Source organism: Malaclemys terrapin, chromosome 6, assembly GCF_027887155.1.
Source record: "Malaclemys terrapin pileata isolate rMalTer1 chromosome 6, rMalTer1.hap1, whole genome shotgun sequence".
Classification (NCBI taxonomy): Eukaryota; Metazoa; Chordata; order Testudines; family Emydidae; genus Malaclemys; species Malaclemys terrapin.
The window spans coordinates 106,729,622-106,745,543 of NC_071510.1; the positions used below are offsets into that span (position 1 = coordinate 106,729,622).

The following is a 15,922-nucleotide window of genomic DNA, read 5'->3' on the forward strand; positions in this document are numbered from 1 at the left end:
ACCATTGCCTTTGTACTAAGCACAGAAATGCTGCTTCCTGCTCTACACTAAGGGTAAAGTCCTCTTCAGTACATAGTGTCTTACTGTTCTCTATCTCTTGGCTTCACTTACTATTAAAGTAATTGCATTTAATAAGAGTTTGACCAAAGGGGAGGTGACCGCAAGTGAGACTTGGTTTCATGGTATTCAAACACCTTTCAGTAAGCTTCATGATAAAGCAGTTAGCCTGGAAATTGATACCATTCCTATAGTGGAATACTAACTCAAGTACAGTTCATATTTAACAGCAAGCCACGAATTAGAAAACCTTCTCTGCAGAAACCTAAAGTATAAAACTTTCCCTTTCAGGCTGAACCTCTAGTAGTTGATCTCAAGGACCTCTTCCAAGTAATTTATAACATCAAGAAAAAGGAGGAAGAGGATAAGAAAAAGGCAAGTAACTTTTTTGTGTTAGTAGGAGATCCTTTGGGTGGGAGGACTCTGGTGAATAGCTGCTTATCAAAAGAACTACCTTGTGTTCAGCATTACCATATTTTAACTCCATATTGCCCAGTAGCTAAACTGACTGCTATAGAACTTGTAGTAGGACTGAATCTTTGCTCTACCAGCTTTGTGCATATGACTATTGCATACATGGAAAAAGATTAAATGTAAATAAACCTACAAGTAGTTAGGATGCATAGTGATCTAAGATTCTCTTCTATTTGACAAGATCAGTAAGTGTCCAAACTAGGTTGGAGAGGCTAGCGCTTCAGTGTTATCTGAAATAAAGCTGGTTCATATCAACATTTATAATTGTCCTTGGCTTTTGGCAACATTTGCTTTACTACCAGAGAAGTCTAGCTGAGAATGTTCAAATTCCTCCTCTAACAGTTTCAAAAGCTGTAGAGTTCTTTACAGGAAGGAATCTGATCTTCTGCCAATCAAGTAATGGCCAGATGCTAATGTATACTATCTATTTTTCCATCTTAGAATGAAGAAGCCAATAAGACAGTTGAGGTAAAACTTTACTCTTTCAATCTGAGTAATACATGCACTCTGAACAAGTGAGATTCTAACTCTCTTGCCTTCCTCTTCATATACTTTCTACCTAGCAAGTAAAGTTGGAAGCAACAACCTCAGAACATGCAACTAGTACTATAGAGCAATACAAAGGGTCTTACTGCTTCACAGCACTAACAGCCTAGACAGTCCTCATCTCCCTCTGTGGCAATTCATAAATCAGTCAACATGAATGATCACTGGAATAAGCTGCTTGTTTCAGACTTGTCTTAGCACTAACATGGCCTTTATTTTCACTTCCAGAATGGTAGCGATGCATTGACTGATCAAGTTGACAAAATAAAACTGGTATGTTGACATAATGCTTGAGTACTGTATGTAGCGTCCTTAAACTACATAGCAGATCTCTTGGCAGTTTCTAAAGCTGCACATGTATGAAACAAGTTGTCTTACTATAGTAAACTACTTCCTTGGTTAAAAGTGGAATATCTTAGACTTTGACTTAATGTTTGTACTCTGCTGGTCTTAAACGCTTACATCAGTGTGGTGAAATCATTGCCTTGCACAGAATCTGAACCTCTTCCAAATATGTAACTTTTTTTAAGGGTGTTGACCAGATGGATTTGTTTGGCGATATGTCCACTCCTCCTGACCTGAACAGTCCTACAGTAAGTAAAGACTTCTCTTGCAGTATAATTTGCTCTTCCATTTTGTGTCACAAATTACTCAAGCAAGGTGAGACTTCAGATGTTGCAGTTGTCTTTATTTCTAGTTAACTGGTGCAAAAGCAGCTTTGCCACTAACTGGAAGGAGTAAAGTCAAATTTCATCCTCTTGTGCTAGATCTCTCATAGGAAGCTTGTTCCTATTATAAAATCTCCATAGTGGCTCAAGTTTGTTCCCAGATCACTGCATAACCATCTTCATCCACGTCTGTTTGCCTCTAGTGCTATCAAATACTTAAGCTCAGTAGCTAAAGTGGCAGGCAGACTTGCAGTACCACACAATTTTCAACACTTTTTTTTTATGGTACTCACACTAAACTTGGCATTTTATAACTCTTTATCCATGCAATGACTTTAGTGCTACACTTAAGATGCTGGCAAAAGAGTTGAACCAATCTCAGGTCCCTTGCCCAGAATAGGCTGGCTGTGGCCTCTTGACTGCTAGATGCAGCTCCTCTACAGGAGAGATGAGGCTCTTCAAAATTGCTGTATTGTCCCCCTCACCCACAATGACTTCATAATCCACAGGCCTCACTTATTACTGACATGTGAAACTAAAGAACACTGTGCCAAAATAAACTCTGCTAGGCTTACTCAAGCACCACCTACAGTATTAATGGCATATTGCAGCAATAATACTGCAATGCAACTTACTTTGATAGTATCCTAGTCAGAGTGGCTGGTGCTTCCCTTAAGGTGCCCTCCTACATCACTCATGCAAGCATAGTCTGTAACAGAAAAATGGCACTGTGTAAGCAGACTGCTACTGAGCTGCATACATATGACACTTGAGTGTCATGATCTTCCAGAGGCAATACACTGCCTTAGCAGTGACTTAATATTTTAAGTTTGTTAGGAGTCACAATATAGAGTAAACTGTAAATGGCTATAACTTACTGACCTGTGGAGAGGACTTTTTTCAGGGGTTGAACTTGGTTATTAAGTGTTTGAGCCAAGCCTAGCTTATGTCTTCATGACAGACTAAGCACTGCCCTGTAGCTGCTTTCATAGCACCTATCAGGATGGGAGCCCTCTTAGTCTAATAGCATCCGAGTGCTATTGTAATGAAGCTGTAGTGAAAGTGTGAAGTCAGAAATATATGCCTTGCTCCTAACCCTGTCAAACTTTTTGCTAATCGTAAAACAAAGTTAAGACTGCCAGACTTCCTGGTAATGAACATGAAGTGTTAGATGCTGGTTGTTTTCTGCACAGTAAAGATTGAACACATTACATGGCTTGCATCTTTCAGTCTTCAACTAACTTTACTTTTTTTCTTTCCAAACTAATAGGAGAGTAAAGATATCCTGTTAGTGGATCTAAACTCTGAAATCGAGAACAATCAGACTTGTGTAAAAGAGAGTCCCTTCTTGAATGGCATCACTTCCTCTCTTCCACGACCAAAGTCACAGACACCTTTCTTGCCTGAAAGTTCTCTCACTACCAATCTCAGCTTCTTTCCCATTCCCAATCCAGATCCTTTCAGTGATGATCCTTTCACACAACCAGACCAATCTGCACAACCTTCATTTGATTCTTTAAAATCTCCACTTCAGAAGAAGGAAAGTCTGAGCTTCTTGGGTAACGGTGCTGTAAATGGTGATATTGACTACTTTGGTAAAGAGTTTGACCAGATTTCTAATAGAACTGGCAAACAGGAAATACAGACAAGCCAGTGGCCTCTTGAGAGTAAGCCAATGCAGCTAGCAGCAAGGACCCAAAATGGGGTACCAGAAAGAGAACAGAATGGTTTTCTGACCAAATCCTCATCAAACCTATTTGCGGAAAGCCCTTCCAAAGGATTATCTCTGCAAAATGGAGTAAAGCTGGACTCTGAAAGCAATGTCCAGCTCATGTCACATGACTCCATAACAATTAGCCCACCTCCACAAAGTACCAAGCCAGGAAGAGGAAGGAGGACTGTTCAGGTGAACCATCTTCAAATATTTAATGGTGACATGCATGCTCTGTTAGATGGGCTGGGTGAAGGAAGCTTTCCTTTTTCTTACCAAAACATGGTGATACTGGCTAAACTATTCCTGCTACTCTACAACAACTTTTTTCAATTCTGTTCCACCCACCATGTTCCCTCTGCAATCCATGTTTTCTGATTTCATGTGTACATTCATAATGGCTATCACTAAATATACACTTTTTCTTTTCAATGCTGCCATACTTCACTAACTCCGGTAAGTATTTTGATCTGAAATGTATGTAGTACTTATAAATGTAACTGGCATAAAGGTGCCTGTTAGATTAGAATGCTAAATTAGAATTCTGAAACTCGGCAGTAAATAGCTCCCCCTCCAGCAGACAGTCAAAAGAATACCTTTTTAAGTTGCTCAAGAAAACTTCAGTAATTAGGTCCATATAGTACATATTTATTCTAGCAGACTTCAGAAAAGACTGCACTCTGTAGCAAGCTCAAAGCAATCTTTCCTAGTGCCTTTTGATTGGGCTAGAAGAAGCTCCTTCTCTAGTTGTAGAGGACTAAAACTGCCATAAGGTTACTTCAGTTGTGAAGTCATTTCACAACTCTTGGCTGTACGATGTGAAAGCCTTTAGAACCCTGAAATCTCAAATATTGCAGTATTTGAAGTTAAATTGTAGCTTAGATACAACACACACCCTTAATTCTGTTGCAGCATATTTGACCAATGGAGTTGGACTAAGTCCAGTATCACTTAATTTATCTTGCCAGTGCTTAGCTTCAAGAACAATGTACCTGAAGCACACGACCAATGGACAATGTTAAATAGTGTTATAGCCAGGATACTCTTGGTTTCTTAACCTAAGTAAATGACTAACTTCATTATAGGCATACCCATTTAAATACCTCCACAGCTGGCTTTAGAAAGAGGCCGCATCTAGTCTAAGATTAGGCTGCAAAATTTGAGTTCTAACAGTGTTTGTTTTTTTTTTTTTAGTGTAAAACCTGGATCCCATGTCTCCTGGTTCCAGAACCAAAATAGGTTTTTATCTGAGAGCTTAATCTTGCTTAGTAGCAAATACAGGACTCTGCCTGTCTTGATAGTATCAGAACTTTCCTGAAAACAAGGTCCAGAAACTGGAATCAGTGTCATTCTGTTACTGTGTCCCAGTAAAGCTGTCTTCTCTTCTTTCCCTCCCCACCCCCCCCTTGTTTCCAGACTGCAGCAAACGATTTGTTTGGCTCAGACCTTTTTGCATCTACTGCTACAGAGGCCCCAGGCCTGACTTCTCCTGCAACACAACCTGCACTGGTGCAAACCAACCCGCTGGACCTCTTCCGAACCAGTCCTACCATAGCACCCATGGCTGGTCTAGGTTAGTTCATTACTTTAAGGTGACAGAATCAATCTTATTGGCCACTTCAACTGATGGGTTTTTTATTTTTAATAAGTCAGACTTTGATTTAAATGTACTCTTAGCAAGTGTGTGCTGGAGTTTACATTTTCATTCTGTCCTCTCTTCCTCAACCTGACAGCATCTCATTAGAACACATTTCACTGACACTTTCATGGACTCCATCCTCTGGGAGACTTAACTGAGTGCTTGCTCTTTAAGCTTGCAGTGTGAACTGACTATTGCATGATAGGCAACCAGATTTTGGTTTTTTTACTAAATAGACTCTTCACATATACCACAAGATACCAATAAATGTAAACATGGTACCAAATGTTAAAATAGTACAGGAAGAGAAGTCTGGAGATTCAGTGTCAGTCTCCAGTCCAGAGTATTGGCAAAAGTCTCTTTTCTGATCACAGCTAGAGAAATTACCACTGACCAATCTAAACAGCAGTTGGGAGCATGCCTCCATAGATCAGCTCCAGCTTATGTCTACCATCACTGGGAAGCACATTCCCACCTGTAGTGTGGACATACCCCAAGAAAATACATGTTACTGCAATACAAATTGTAGTGACCTAACAGGGACTGGGGACTTTGTGCAAGGCATTCAAAATTAAATGCCTATGGAGACGGTGAGCAAGGCAGAGTTGAAGTAACTTGCCCAAGGTCTCAATAGGTCATTGTCAAATCAAGGATAGACCCAGGTCTCCTGCCCAGTCTGGTGCCCTAACCAGTTGACTACACCACTTCTAAACATGGAGTGTTTCTTGTGTTAAACTGTACATGTTATCTGACAGCCAGAGCACCTGCTGGCAGACTTTATCCACAGCTGACTATCTTTCTTCCACTACCAGTGAATATGTTCCTTTAGATTTCTAATACATTAACTCAGAATTGTGCTGTCAGCACTACAAGTTTTTCAATAACTCTATCAAAATCCAGAAGTGCTGAGAACCAGCCCAAATTTTCCTAGTTGTCCTTGCTGTATAGATAATTGGGACAGCTATAACTCAATACCCTAAATATAGTCAAGTAGACTGAATACAGTTGGACCCTCTGGCTTTTATCTTATGTCAGGTATCTTGGCTCAATGCCCTGTGATGGCCTCCATGTGAACAAGTGAATACAGAATCTTCACAGGGGGATGGCTACAAACTGAACTTTACAGTTTTGGCTTTTGTCCATGACCAGTGAGGCACAACCAAACTAAGGCTAGGGATCTGAGTTATGCACCCAGGCAAGCAATTGTCTCCTGCAGAGAGTATATGTAGGAGTGGAAAGCAGAGTGCTTTTGATTCTGAACACTGGATTCTAATCCAGATTCAGGAGAGCAAAATGTCAGCCCTTAATATCCTACTTGCATTGGGAATCAAATCGAACACTTCTAACTGTGGAAAATGCACAGTAAGTATGTGGCTCCCACCTGTCCATACAAGATGGAGTTAAAGGAAGTAACAAGGCTAATAAGCAACTAGCTACATTCAATTAGTGTCACTCTGGCACCTTAGAATCCATTGTTACTAAATCTTAGTTTATATTACTAATATATGAATATTCAATCACTGACCAGCTCAGATGGATCACAAGGGATGTAAGGCTTGGGTGCAGGGGGACCTGTTTTGTTTTTTTAAGAAGACTTGCTTTTTTCAACCTCTAGAGACTCTCATGTCAATTTTGCCTAGCTAATATTTTCAAGAAACAGTATCACAAGGCCCTAGGGCTATAATGTATGTAGCTAGCTGAACAGTCCATGCAGTGCCATTAAGATACTGCATATTAAAGTATTGTATACCAAAGCAACATGTAACCTCGTTACAGCTTAGTCAGCAGAACAATGTACTCAACTTTGAGGGCTGGTCTCCAAAATGACTTAAGGGAGGAAGAGCATAAAATCCAGACTGGGTTGGGGTCAGACAACTATGGGAAACATGCAGCTTAAGGTAAGAGCAGGAGCAGAATACTCTGATGCATAGAGTATTCTACTCCATGCATCAGAGTATCTGGAAGAGATCCATTAGGCTTACTACCCAATGATGCTTAAACTGTGTGTCTTGGGGCAGAGGGAGCCAGGGCAGTTAAATATAGTGGTGATGCAAGCTACTTCTGTACATTAGTGGGATGCAGAGGAAGAACTGCAGTGGCTGAAGATAGTCACAGCTAGATATTTGCATTGAGCTTTAATCATTTTAAGAGTGAGTAGTAATGAATGCATAGGTAAATGACACACTGCTGAGAATTTAGAGTTCTAGGCTCTTTTCCCTGCAAGAGGCAATGGCCTCATCTTGAACTGAAATCTGCCTTCTAACAATGTGCTAGAGTAAGACATTGGGTCACTAACAACCAGTTCAAACCTGTCTCACTAAACCACTTAGGCTATCCTTAAAGCTGAGTTTAGGAATCCAACTTTTTGAAAATGGGACTAGTAGCACATTAGTCACGTTAGGAATAGTTTGCCTACCTCAAGGGAGACCCAATCACACTGTAGCCTAAACACTCTGCACTCAGCCAGGTTCAGGTCAGCATGACACAATCAAGGAAACTTGTTTAGTTTTGTCTTCTCTGAACTCTCTGACATTGTGCTGTATAGGTGCATAATACTGAATACATCTGTATGATAGATTCCTACTTGCTGTCAAGACGTATTCTTGGCAGCATAGACATGGAGCTGGTCAAGGTTAACGGACATCAAAGGGCATTTTTGAATTACCTTGGTTTAACATGCAGTATGTCAAGCGTGTCTGGAGCAGACACCCAACACTTGCTGACTGAATTAAAATCAAATATCTAAGAACAAGGTTTTTAGAGCCCCCATATTAAAGTGGCTTGTCTAAGTACTCTATCCACTTTAATAGGGTGAGGTAATCACTTATTGGACCAGCTTCCAGTGGTGAAAGACCAGTTTTTGAGCTCTTGTGACGGAAGCTTACTCTTCAATGTCTGTGTAACATCTTGGTGATTTTTTTCACAGTACAAATCTATGCAAGGAGCACAAGTATCATACAGATATGCCTCACTACCATATTTACAAGTCTTGCATATAATCTTTCTTAGGTGGCTTGCCAGCAACATCTCCAACACCATGGAGTCAACAGTCCTCAGTTTTCAATCCTGCCACATCCGTATTTCCTGGATCCATTATGGGTGCTCAACCTACAGGCTTTACTCAATCACTTGCCTTCAGTGCCCCTCAAGCAGTCTCAGGGTGGAGTCAGCCTGCATCATTTGGAGCCCCATCTCAATCTCCTGGTCTCTGGGGTCAGCCAGCACATGTTTCTCCTACTGCTTGGGCACAACCATCCACCATTGGAAATCCTTTCCAGACCAGCATGTTTCCATCTACTACACCACCCCCTGCTATGTTGTCTTCTGTCTCCGTGACAAGCCCTCCTCAGCCACCACCCAGAACTGCACCTCAGAAGGAGCCGTCTAAGAAGGAAAGCGATGCCTTCACTGCATTAGACCCACTTGGGGATAAAGAGAAAAAGGATGTAAAAGAAATGTTTAAAGACTTCCAGCTGACAAAGCCACCTGCAGTGCCAGCAAGGAAGGGAGAACAGCAGCAAAGTCTGCTTGGTGCTTCTGGAGCTTTCACCAGTTACTTTAATAGCAAAGTGGGCATTCTTCAAGACAACGCTGATCACGATGACTTGGCAGCTAACCAATTGTCTACTAAAATCAGTGGTAAATTCCCTCTTGTAACTGCTTCATCAAGCCATTGGGGGAAGAATAACCCCAAGACCTTCCCTTTCAAGGAAACTAATTTTAAATATTAAGTGGCCTTTAATGGCTAGGCTAGCACCTTCTCTTGACTAGCAACAGGAAGTCTCTACTATATTAAAGTATAGTCATGAGGGATATCCTTAGTTTATTGCTGCCCAATACTGCCCTCTAGTATTCATGTACAGTCTCTAAACCACTCACTTAACTATGTCCTCAGCACTTTCAAAACTGGAAACTTAAACTGCTGAGTTGCTTTCCAGTATGAATTATTTAAGATAATTGGCATCTTTTTAGAAATAGCTAAGGTGACTCATAAGTAGAAGCTCTGAACAAAGTTTGTTTTTAGCTTCAAATCCACATTCTTGAAAATCACTCAACTAAGTGGTTTCAGGTTCTAGAGAAAATCATACTGTGTATTCATTCAGAAATCAAGGCCTGTCTAAATCTGAGCACTTTCCACAAGAAAAGTAACTTGTTTATACTTTTTTGCATAGAACCACCAAAGCCTGCTCCCAGACAAAGCACTCTGCCAGCTTCCAAGCCTGATGCACTGTTTGAAAACCCCTTTCAAACTGATCCTTTCAGCACCTCCTCACAACCCTCTGTAAGTACTAGGAAGCTGTTTACTTACCCTGTAGTGCTCTGAAGTCTCCTGTCAATGCTGTACAAATCTGTGGGGTTTGGCCACTGGTGGGGCACTTACCATTTTGGTGACACAACTTCCTAGCAGGGTCAGCAAATTCCATTTGTATTCCCATGTTTGACTTCAAACACTCACCTGCAGGGGGACTGGCAAACCTTTGTAACCGGTAAGGGAAAAATACCACTTGTGAATCTAAGCCAAACTCTGGCTAAAGTTACTAACTCCCAGGGTGAAGGTGCCTTTAGTCTTGTGGCATGAGGCAGTTGTGCTTTTGCAGCCATATTGGTCTGACAAAACAACTTTTTCCAACTATCTTACCCTGCAAAGAGGTGACAGGGCCTATGGGGTAAGGAGCATGAAATGTGTAGCTTCTGTTTTAGCCGAAGGATGGAGGCCTCCATCTTTGGTATCTTAAGGGGAAGGAAGTAGCCTCACCACATTCTGCATTTGGAACATGAGACTTGCAGCCCTTTATGGAAACTCTGGAACTTCTCCAATGCTGGATTTTTTTCAAATTAGTCTAAAATTAAATTTATTGGAGGAATCCATATGAATATTAAATATACATGGGCTTCCTATAGATAAGTATGAATCAAAGTTAAGACTTAAATTTTTAGGGCTGGTTTAGAATTAAAGTCTATTCATTTAAACAGTTGGCTAATACTTCTATTGTAAATATCTTTCCAGAATGTCTGGAATGTGGGTTGTTTAAAACCACTTGCCCAATATCTGACTCTCTCCACCTTTCAAGGTGTGCTGAGTTCACCAGTTTAATAGTCCATTGCTTACAACCAAACAATCTTCTGTTTTAGACGGTGTCTCAGCCATTGCCATCTTCTGACCTCTTTGGTGATCCTTTTGGAAATCCATTTGCATAACTTTGGTAAGTGGCTCTGTAATTCACATGTTTCTCAGTGAGTATGGGGAGACCACTGAAGGATTGGAAAGCTAGTCTGACCACTCTTCCCCATGTGACTGGCCTGGGAAGGTGATCTGATGTGCAGAAGAGTCTGGCCTTGTGGCTAATACAACTGACTAGCGAAAATTATTAGCTTTCTCAGTGGTTGGGGAAAGGGAGGAAAACAAGACTGTTAATGTCTCTTTAAAAGTATATTTGAACTTAGGGTCAGTGATTTGCATTGTTCCAATTTCTAAACTAAGAAATAGGTGGCCTCAGTCTGAATTTACTAATGGGATGCAGTGGAAGAGCTACCTCTTTTCCTAAAAGTTTATGGAGTTCAAGATTACCCCCCCATATTAATTAATGTCCATGGCCCATAATTGCTGCAGGGTAGCTTTCAGTACCAAATTATAGAACAGGGATTCACTGCATGTGGTCTGCTTTTAATTTTGTTTCCAGGATCAGAAGTCAGGTGACTTAGAACCAGTTACTACTTTTTTTTTTAAGCTGAGAATACTCTTCTCCTGAGTTCAGTTTAGCTATGCTCTCTAGTATAATCCCTCTGTTTAGTTGTTTGTTTGTAGCAGAATGGTAGTTGGCATGTATACATCTGAGTCAAATATGGAAGCAGGATTTAATGCAGATAAGGGCAGCCTGAACCACAGTGAAACATAACTGACTCATATGAAATGTATGGACTCTCCCAGTGTCACTGCAGACTGAGAAATCCTAATAGCAAAGTATAAATGCTGCTGAAGTAACTAAAACAACTGTTTTGTTCTATTAACTTGATTTGATTTCACTGTTTCCTATAGTAAAGCTTAAAATACAACTTCATACACTGGAAAAGGAATGCTTTCATTACAACCAATAAACTTTCCACTTGTCATAAATTTGATTTAGTCCCTTCTGCAAGGTGCACCAAGTTGAAAATTGACTCTACTTTTGGAAAGACTTTGCACTTAAACTACAATAGGCAGGACTATTTAGAAACTGGCCAGCTCTTCCAGACTGAGTGGATAACCATTTCTAATGTAAAAATACAACAAATGCACTCTGCAGAACTCTGCATAAAAGGCTACACTTATGTAGGAGATCCTACAAGTTAAACAAATCTTAGTTTCCCTCTTCCCCCTGTTCAATTGTCTCAACCTTACAATGAGCTGACAGTATAACCATAACTAATTTCCACATTTTACTGGAGATCCTAATAAATTTTCAGCAAGAAGCTGGTAACTAACATTAAATGTAGACTAGAACCTCTACAATACTTTTTTTTTAATCTGGTAAGCCTTTAGAATAATAGAGGGTGTTGAGAATTCACACTCTCTCTCAAGTCTTTTTTGCATGTGTGGTTTGTTTGGGTTTTCTGGCAACATCTGTACTAGCAGTTTTATGTGGTGAGTGGGTGAAGTATGATCACTATTCCTAATCATTTTCTCTCTTTGCCAGAAACCAGGTATAACCAGCAAAGGACAAATGGAATAACAAGACACCCCCCCCTTGTCACCATTTTCTACTAGTCTTATTTTGCATTGTCTGCCTTCATCCTTGATGCCTATTCTGATTGTCTGTCTGCTGTGATCTAAAACCTGTCTGTGTGGACTGAAACATGAGCCCTCAAAGAGAACCTGCTGTTAACATAATTCAAGATGAAGCCAAGGAAAATACCCAGACTGGAGGCCCAGATTCAAGTTGGTGGATGTGAATTTTTTTCTGTAGCCTCTTCATTTTTTTTTTTTCTGATTAAGAACTGCATATGTAAGTCTTGTGGAAACACTGACTTCCAGTCTTACTGTGGTGTTTTTTAAACATGGTCACCTACACTTAATCCTTGCAGCACTTACTGTAATGGTTGTAGTAAGGAGTTGAGCATCCACTTTGAGGAAGAAACAATGTATTTTCCTCCACATAGGGAAAGGGAATTGTGGATTTAGAATCTTGCAAATTCTGCAGCAGAGTCACTTCAAACAGGCTTTTTTCACACATCTGGATTCCACTGATGGCTGTCTCACTACAAAATGGCAGCCATTTAAAGGTTTTCTTAAACCACCACTCTTCAATGTACAATTGTTCTTGTATTTATGGTGACTATGCAACTGGTGATAACTTATGGCTTTCCTTCTGATTTCTAAATGTTGGAAAACAAACCAAAGTAGACAAGAAAAATCCAGTGCTTGCTAATTCATATTGAAAATGGCAAAATACCCTCCGTCTGACTGTGGTTAAGGGACTAATTACAAAGTTGCAGAATCTGGAAAAGCAGTGGCTGTAGAGAACCAACTCAAACACTGCTTCTAACTGACATTGTCTAAGCTAATGTTCGGGAATCTGACCTTGGACCTAAAGCTGAAACACCTCATCCAAACTTCAACTTGTGTCTAATGTCCTGTGTTTTTTAAAAATCCTCTAAGGGTTTTTCAGAATCGAATAGGGTGCTGGATTTTTCTTGCTTGAAGCGAGAAAGCTTGGCAGATGGCTAAAGAAAATGGAATAAGCAGATGGGTTTATTGAATCCGCTAAACTTCAGTCACAGACATGGTGTAGGTTGGTTCCAGTATGTGTTGGAAGGGCGAATGGCAATCTTGTATTGATCTTGACTTCACCTGATGCCTTAGTATTTTGTGAATTTTGATGCATCTCATTCAATGTTTGAGGTAGCTCTCCGCCTCTCAAATGAGGTAGTGCCTTCTTTTGAGCCTCTGTACTAACTGACTTGTATCTAAATCAGTCACTTATAAACTAAACTGTTAGGTTACTTTGCTTTTTGGACAAAGGTCTAATCAGCTCTTACCATTCTGTTGGTGGTTAGTTTCTTACTCAACCATTTATAAGTGTAAACTTGAAATACTATCATGTCTTTAATGTTGAATTGGATACCTAAACAGAGACTTACTTCTGGAAATTCAATTTGAAGGCAACTTGTTCTGTATATAACCTTTTTTCTCTTGTGCACTTTCCTACAATGCAATTAAAAGTTATGAATTTATAAGTACTTGTCTCAAACTGGAAATGTAGAAACTTATGGATGTTACTATTATATAAACTGTAGTTGCACAACTAGTAAAGTTTTCTAATGACATTAAAAAATGCAGCTCTTTATATCAAATGAGTAAGGGTTGTCTTTCCTGAAGGAGCAGTACAACAATGCATACAGACATGCCACACAGCATATTTGTTTCTTCTGGAGCAGGAATTGAACATCCTATGAGTTGATCACTATTTAGAACTTCCAATTTTATGGCTGTTTCTGGCCAAACAGACTTCCTCAAAGGAATCGTAGCATTCACTATGCTTTCTAGTTAGAATACTTTGCTTAGTGGCGTTTCAGAGACGTTTAACTTGAGAGCCATTTTCTTCTATTTTATATACTTCAGAATTTCAAGTAGCCATTTTTTTAGGACCACTTTCTCCTCCATAGCTAGAGCACTTCAGTAAGAGCCACATGGTATTGGAGAGAATAAGCATTGACACATCAGCCCTGTAACACAGCAATTGCTTGAATTTTTTTTGAATGATCCCTGCCGCTACCTTTAACCTACAGATGCTTCAGGCATAGCAGTGATGCTTCCCTGGCACTTCAGCCTTTGTAGGAAAAGTTAGGATAGCCTTCTTAACAGGATGATTCAACTACCTAGAAGATGGAATGGTATTTCAAGCAACCTTTTATTTTCATCCATGGTGGAATGAGCTGATGGAGGGTAAGTAATAGAGGGACATTGGTTGTCTTTTCTATCTGCTCTTAGACTGGGGCTAAACTCTACCTTCTCTGACAAGTGACACACCGTTAAATACTTGGGTGTGAAACCACTCTAAATAGTGAACACTCCTCTCCTGTGTCTAACAGGAAAAATGCTGGTTTATGGCAATAGCCTGAATATAAGCTATTGGACTGCTAGTATTAAAGTAACAAATATACAGCTGGTCAACAGTCAAAGTTCTGTTAAACAAATGCTGAAAGTGAAAATGTTGGTAAATATTTAAACTGACTATGGGACTTGAATTGCTAAAGAGTCAATGTCCATGTTTTCTGCTGGGAATAACTTGCCTCCTGAAACAGTACATCCTGCACTACAGTATATTGATTAAAAACAAAGATGAAATCCAGTTAAACACTCCTAGTTTTGTTTAAACAGTGCACCAGGAACAGTTGTTACTCAAGCCTTCCCTGTTTAGTCCTAGTACATAGCACTATCCACATTCTGTGGGTAATGGCTTGTGAGTTGAGGGACAGTCAGTGTGCTTTGAGCAGCATTTCAAAACAAATCTGGCAACTCCTCCTTTAAACCTATTGGGGTAAAAAATAGCCCTCCACCCATTACTGCACAGCATTAAAGGTTAGAGTGAGCCTCTCTAGCCTAAAGGAATGGTCTGAGGCCAGGTCTATATTACAAACCTGTAGTGGTATAACACCACTCAAGGGCATGAAAAATCCACACCTTTGAGCAACATAGTTCTAACAACCTAACCCCTCCATGTAGAGCAGTGGTCACCAGAAAAAAGTTTGAAAACCCAGTTGAAGTAATTGTTAATGTTCATTACCCAACAGGGGATGAGGGGCTCAGGGTGTGGGAGGGGGCTCTGGGCAAGAGCTTGAGGTGCAGGAGGGGGTCAGGGCTCTGGGCTGGGGGTGAAGGCTCTGGGATGAGGGGTTTAGGGTAAAGGAAAGGGCTCAGTTTGTGGGGAGGGGTCAGGATTGGGGCAGGTGAGTGGAGTGGGGTGAGGGATGGGGCCTGGGCTTACCTCAGGCAGCTCCTGGTCAGCAGCACAGCAAGGCTGCTAAGGCAGGCTTCCTACCTGTCCTGGCACCACAGGCTGCACTGTGCTCCAGAAGTGGCAAGCAGCAGATCTAGCTCCTAGGCAGAAGCACATAAGCAGCTCTTGCCCACAGGCATCAACCCCCAGCTCCCATTGGCATGGTGCCCCATGGCCCCCCATGTAGGAGCTGGACCTACTTCTGACACTGCACTGTGCCCTGGAAGCAGCCAGAAGAGGTAGGAACTAGCCTGCCTTAACCGCACAGCACTGCCAATGGGACTCTTAACAGACCAGTCCATGGTGCAGACCAGAGCCACCACGACCAGTGTCTTACATTCCATGACCCAATACTGGGTCACAAGCCACAGTTTGAAAACCATTGACCTAGTGTTCTCTATGTTGATGGGAGAGCTGCTCACGTCAACACAGCTACCACCTCTGAAGTGTGGATAAACTACACTGATGGGAGATGCTCCTCCTTTGGTCTAGGAGCATCTTAGCTTAAGTACTACAGTGGCACAGCTGCATTGGTACACTAATGTAGCACTTTGTGTAGCCATGCCCTGTGTTTTTTGTAGAGACTTTGCCAAGACTAGTGAGAGTTTGAAAGGGAAAACTCCTCCAACCCATTAAGAGTGGAAACCTGTCTAATCTTAAAGTGGAATTAAGTTGACTTGGCTTTGACAGTCAAAGATGACAGACTCCAATAGAAGTGTAAAGACAGAGGAAAAGCCTTTAGCCTATAAACAAAATAACCATACACACACGTCCAATAGAGCAAACTAACACTGGACAATAGCAAGTTTGCTACATCAAGTGCAAACTTATAGCTACGCTGCTGTATAAA

At 40.8% G+C, this 15,922-nt stretch overlaps 1 protein-coding gene across 3 annotated transcripts in view; it reads left to right on the plus strand.

The window, feature by feature from the left end:
• The window catches only part of DAB2 (DAB adaptor protein 2), a 41,035-nt gene extending 27,616 nt beyond the window's left edge, over nt 1-13,419 (plus strand). The window contains exons 6-15 of one of the 3 annotated variants that reach the window (XM_054031989.1): nt 349-432; nt 973-999; nt 1,306-1,350; nt 1,608-1,670; nt 3,016-3,651; nt 4,873-5,029; nt 8,105-8,734; nt 9,268-9,377; nt 10,229-10,299; nt 11,770-13,419. In XM_054031989.1, coding sequence (XP_053887964.1) covers nt 349-432; nt 973-999; nt 1,306-1,350; nt 1,608-1,670; nt 3,016-3,651; nt 4,873-5,029; nt 8,105-8,734; nt 9,268-9,377; nt 10,229-10,294 — 1,818 coding nt within the window. In that variant the 3' untranslated portion in view covers nt 10,295-10,299; nt 11,770-13,419. The remainder of the gene's footprint in view (nt 1-348; nt 433-972; nt 1,000-1,305; nt 1,351-1,607; nt 1,671-3,015; nt 3,652-4,872; nt 5,030-8,104; nt 8,735-9,267; nt 9,378-10,228; nt 10,300-11,769) is intronic. The other 2 variants (XM_054031991.1, XM_054031990.1) reach the window with 2 other exon arrangements.
• The last annotated feature ends 2,503 nt before the right edge of the window (nt 13,420-15,922 follow it).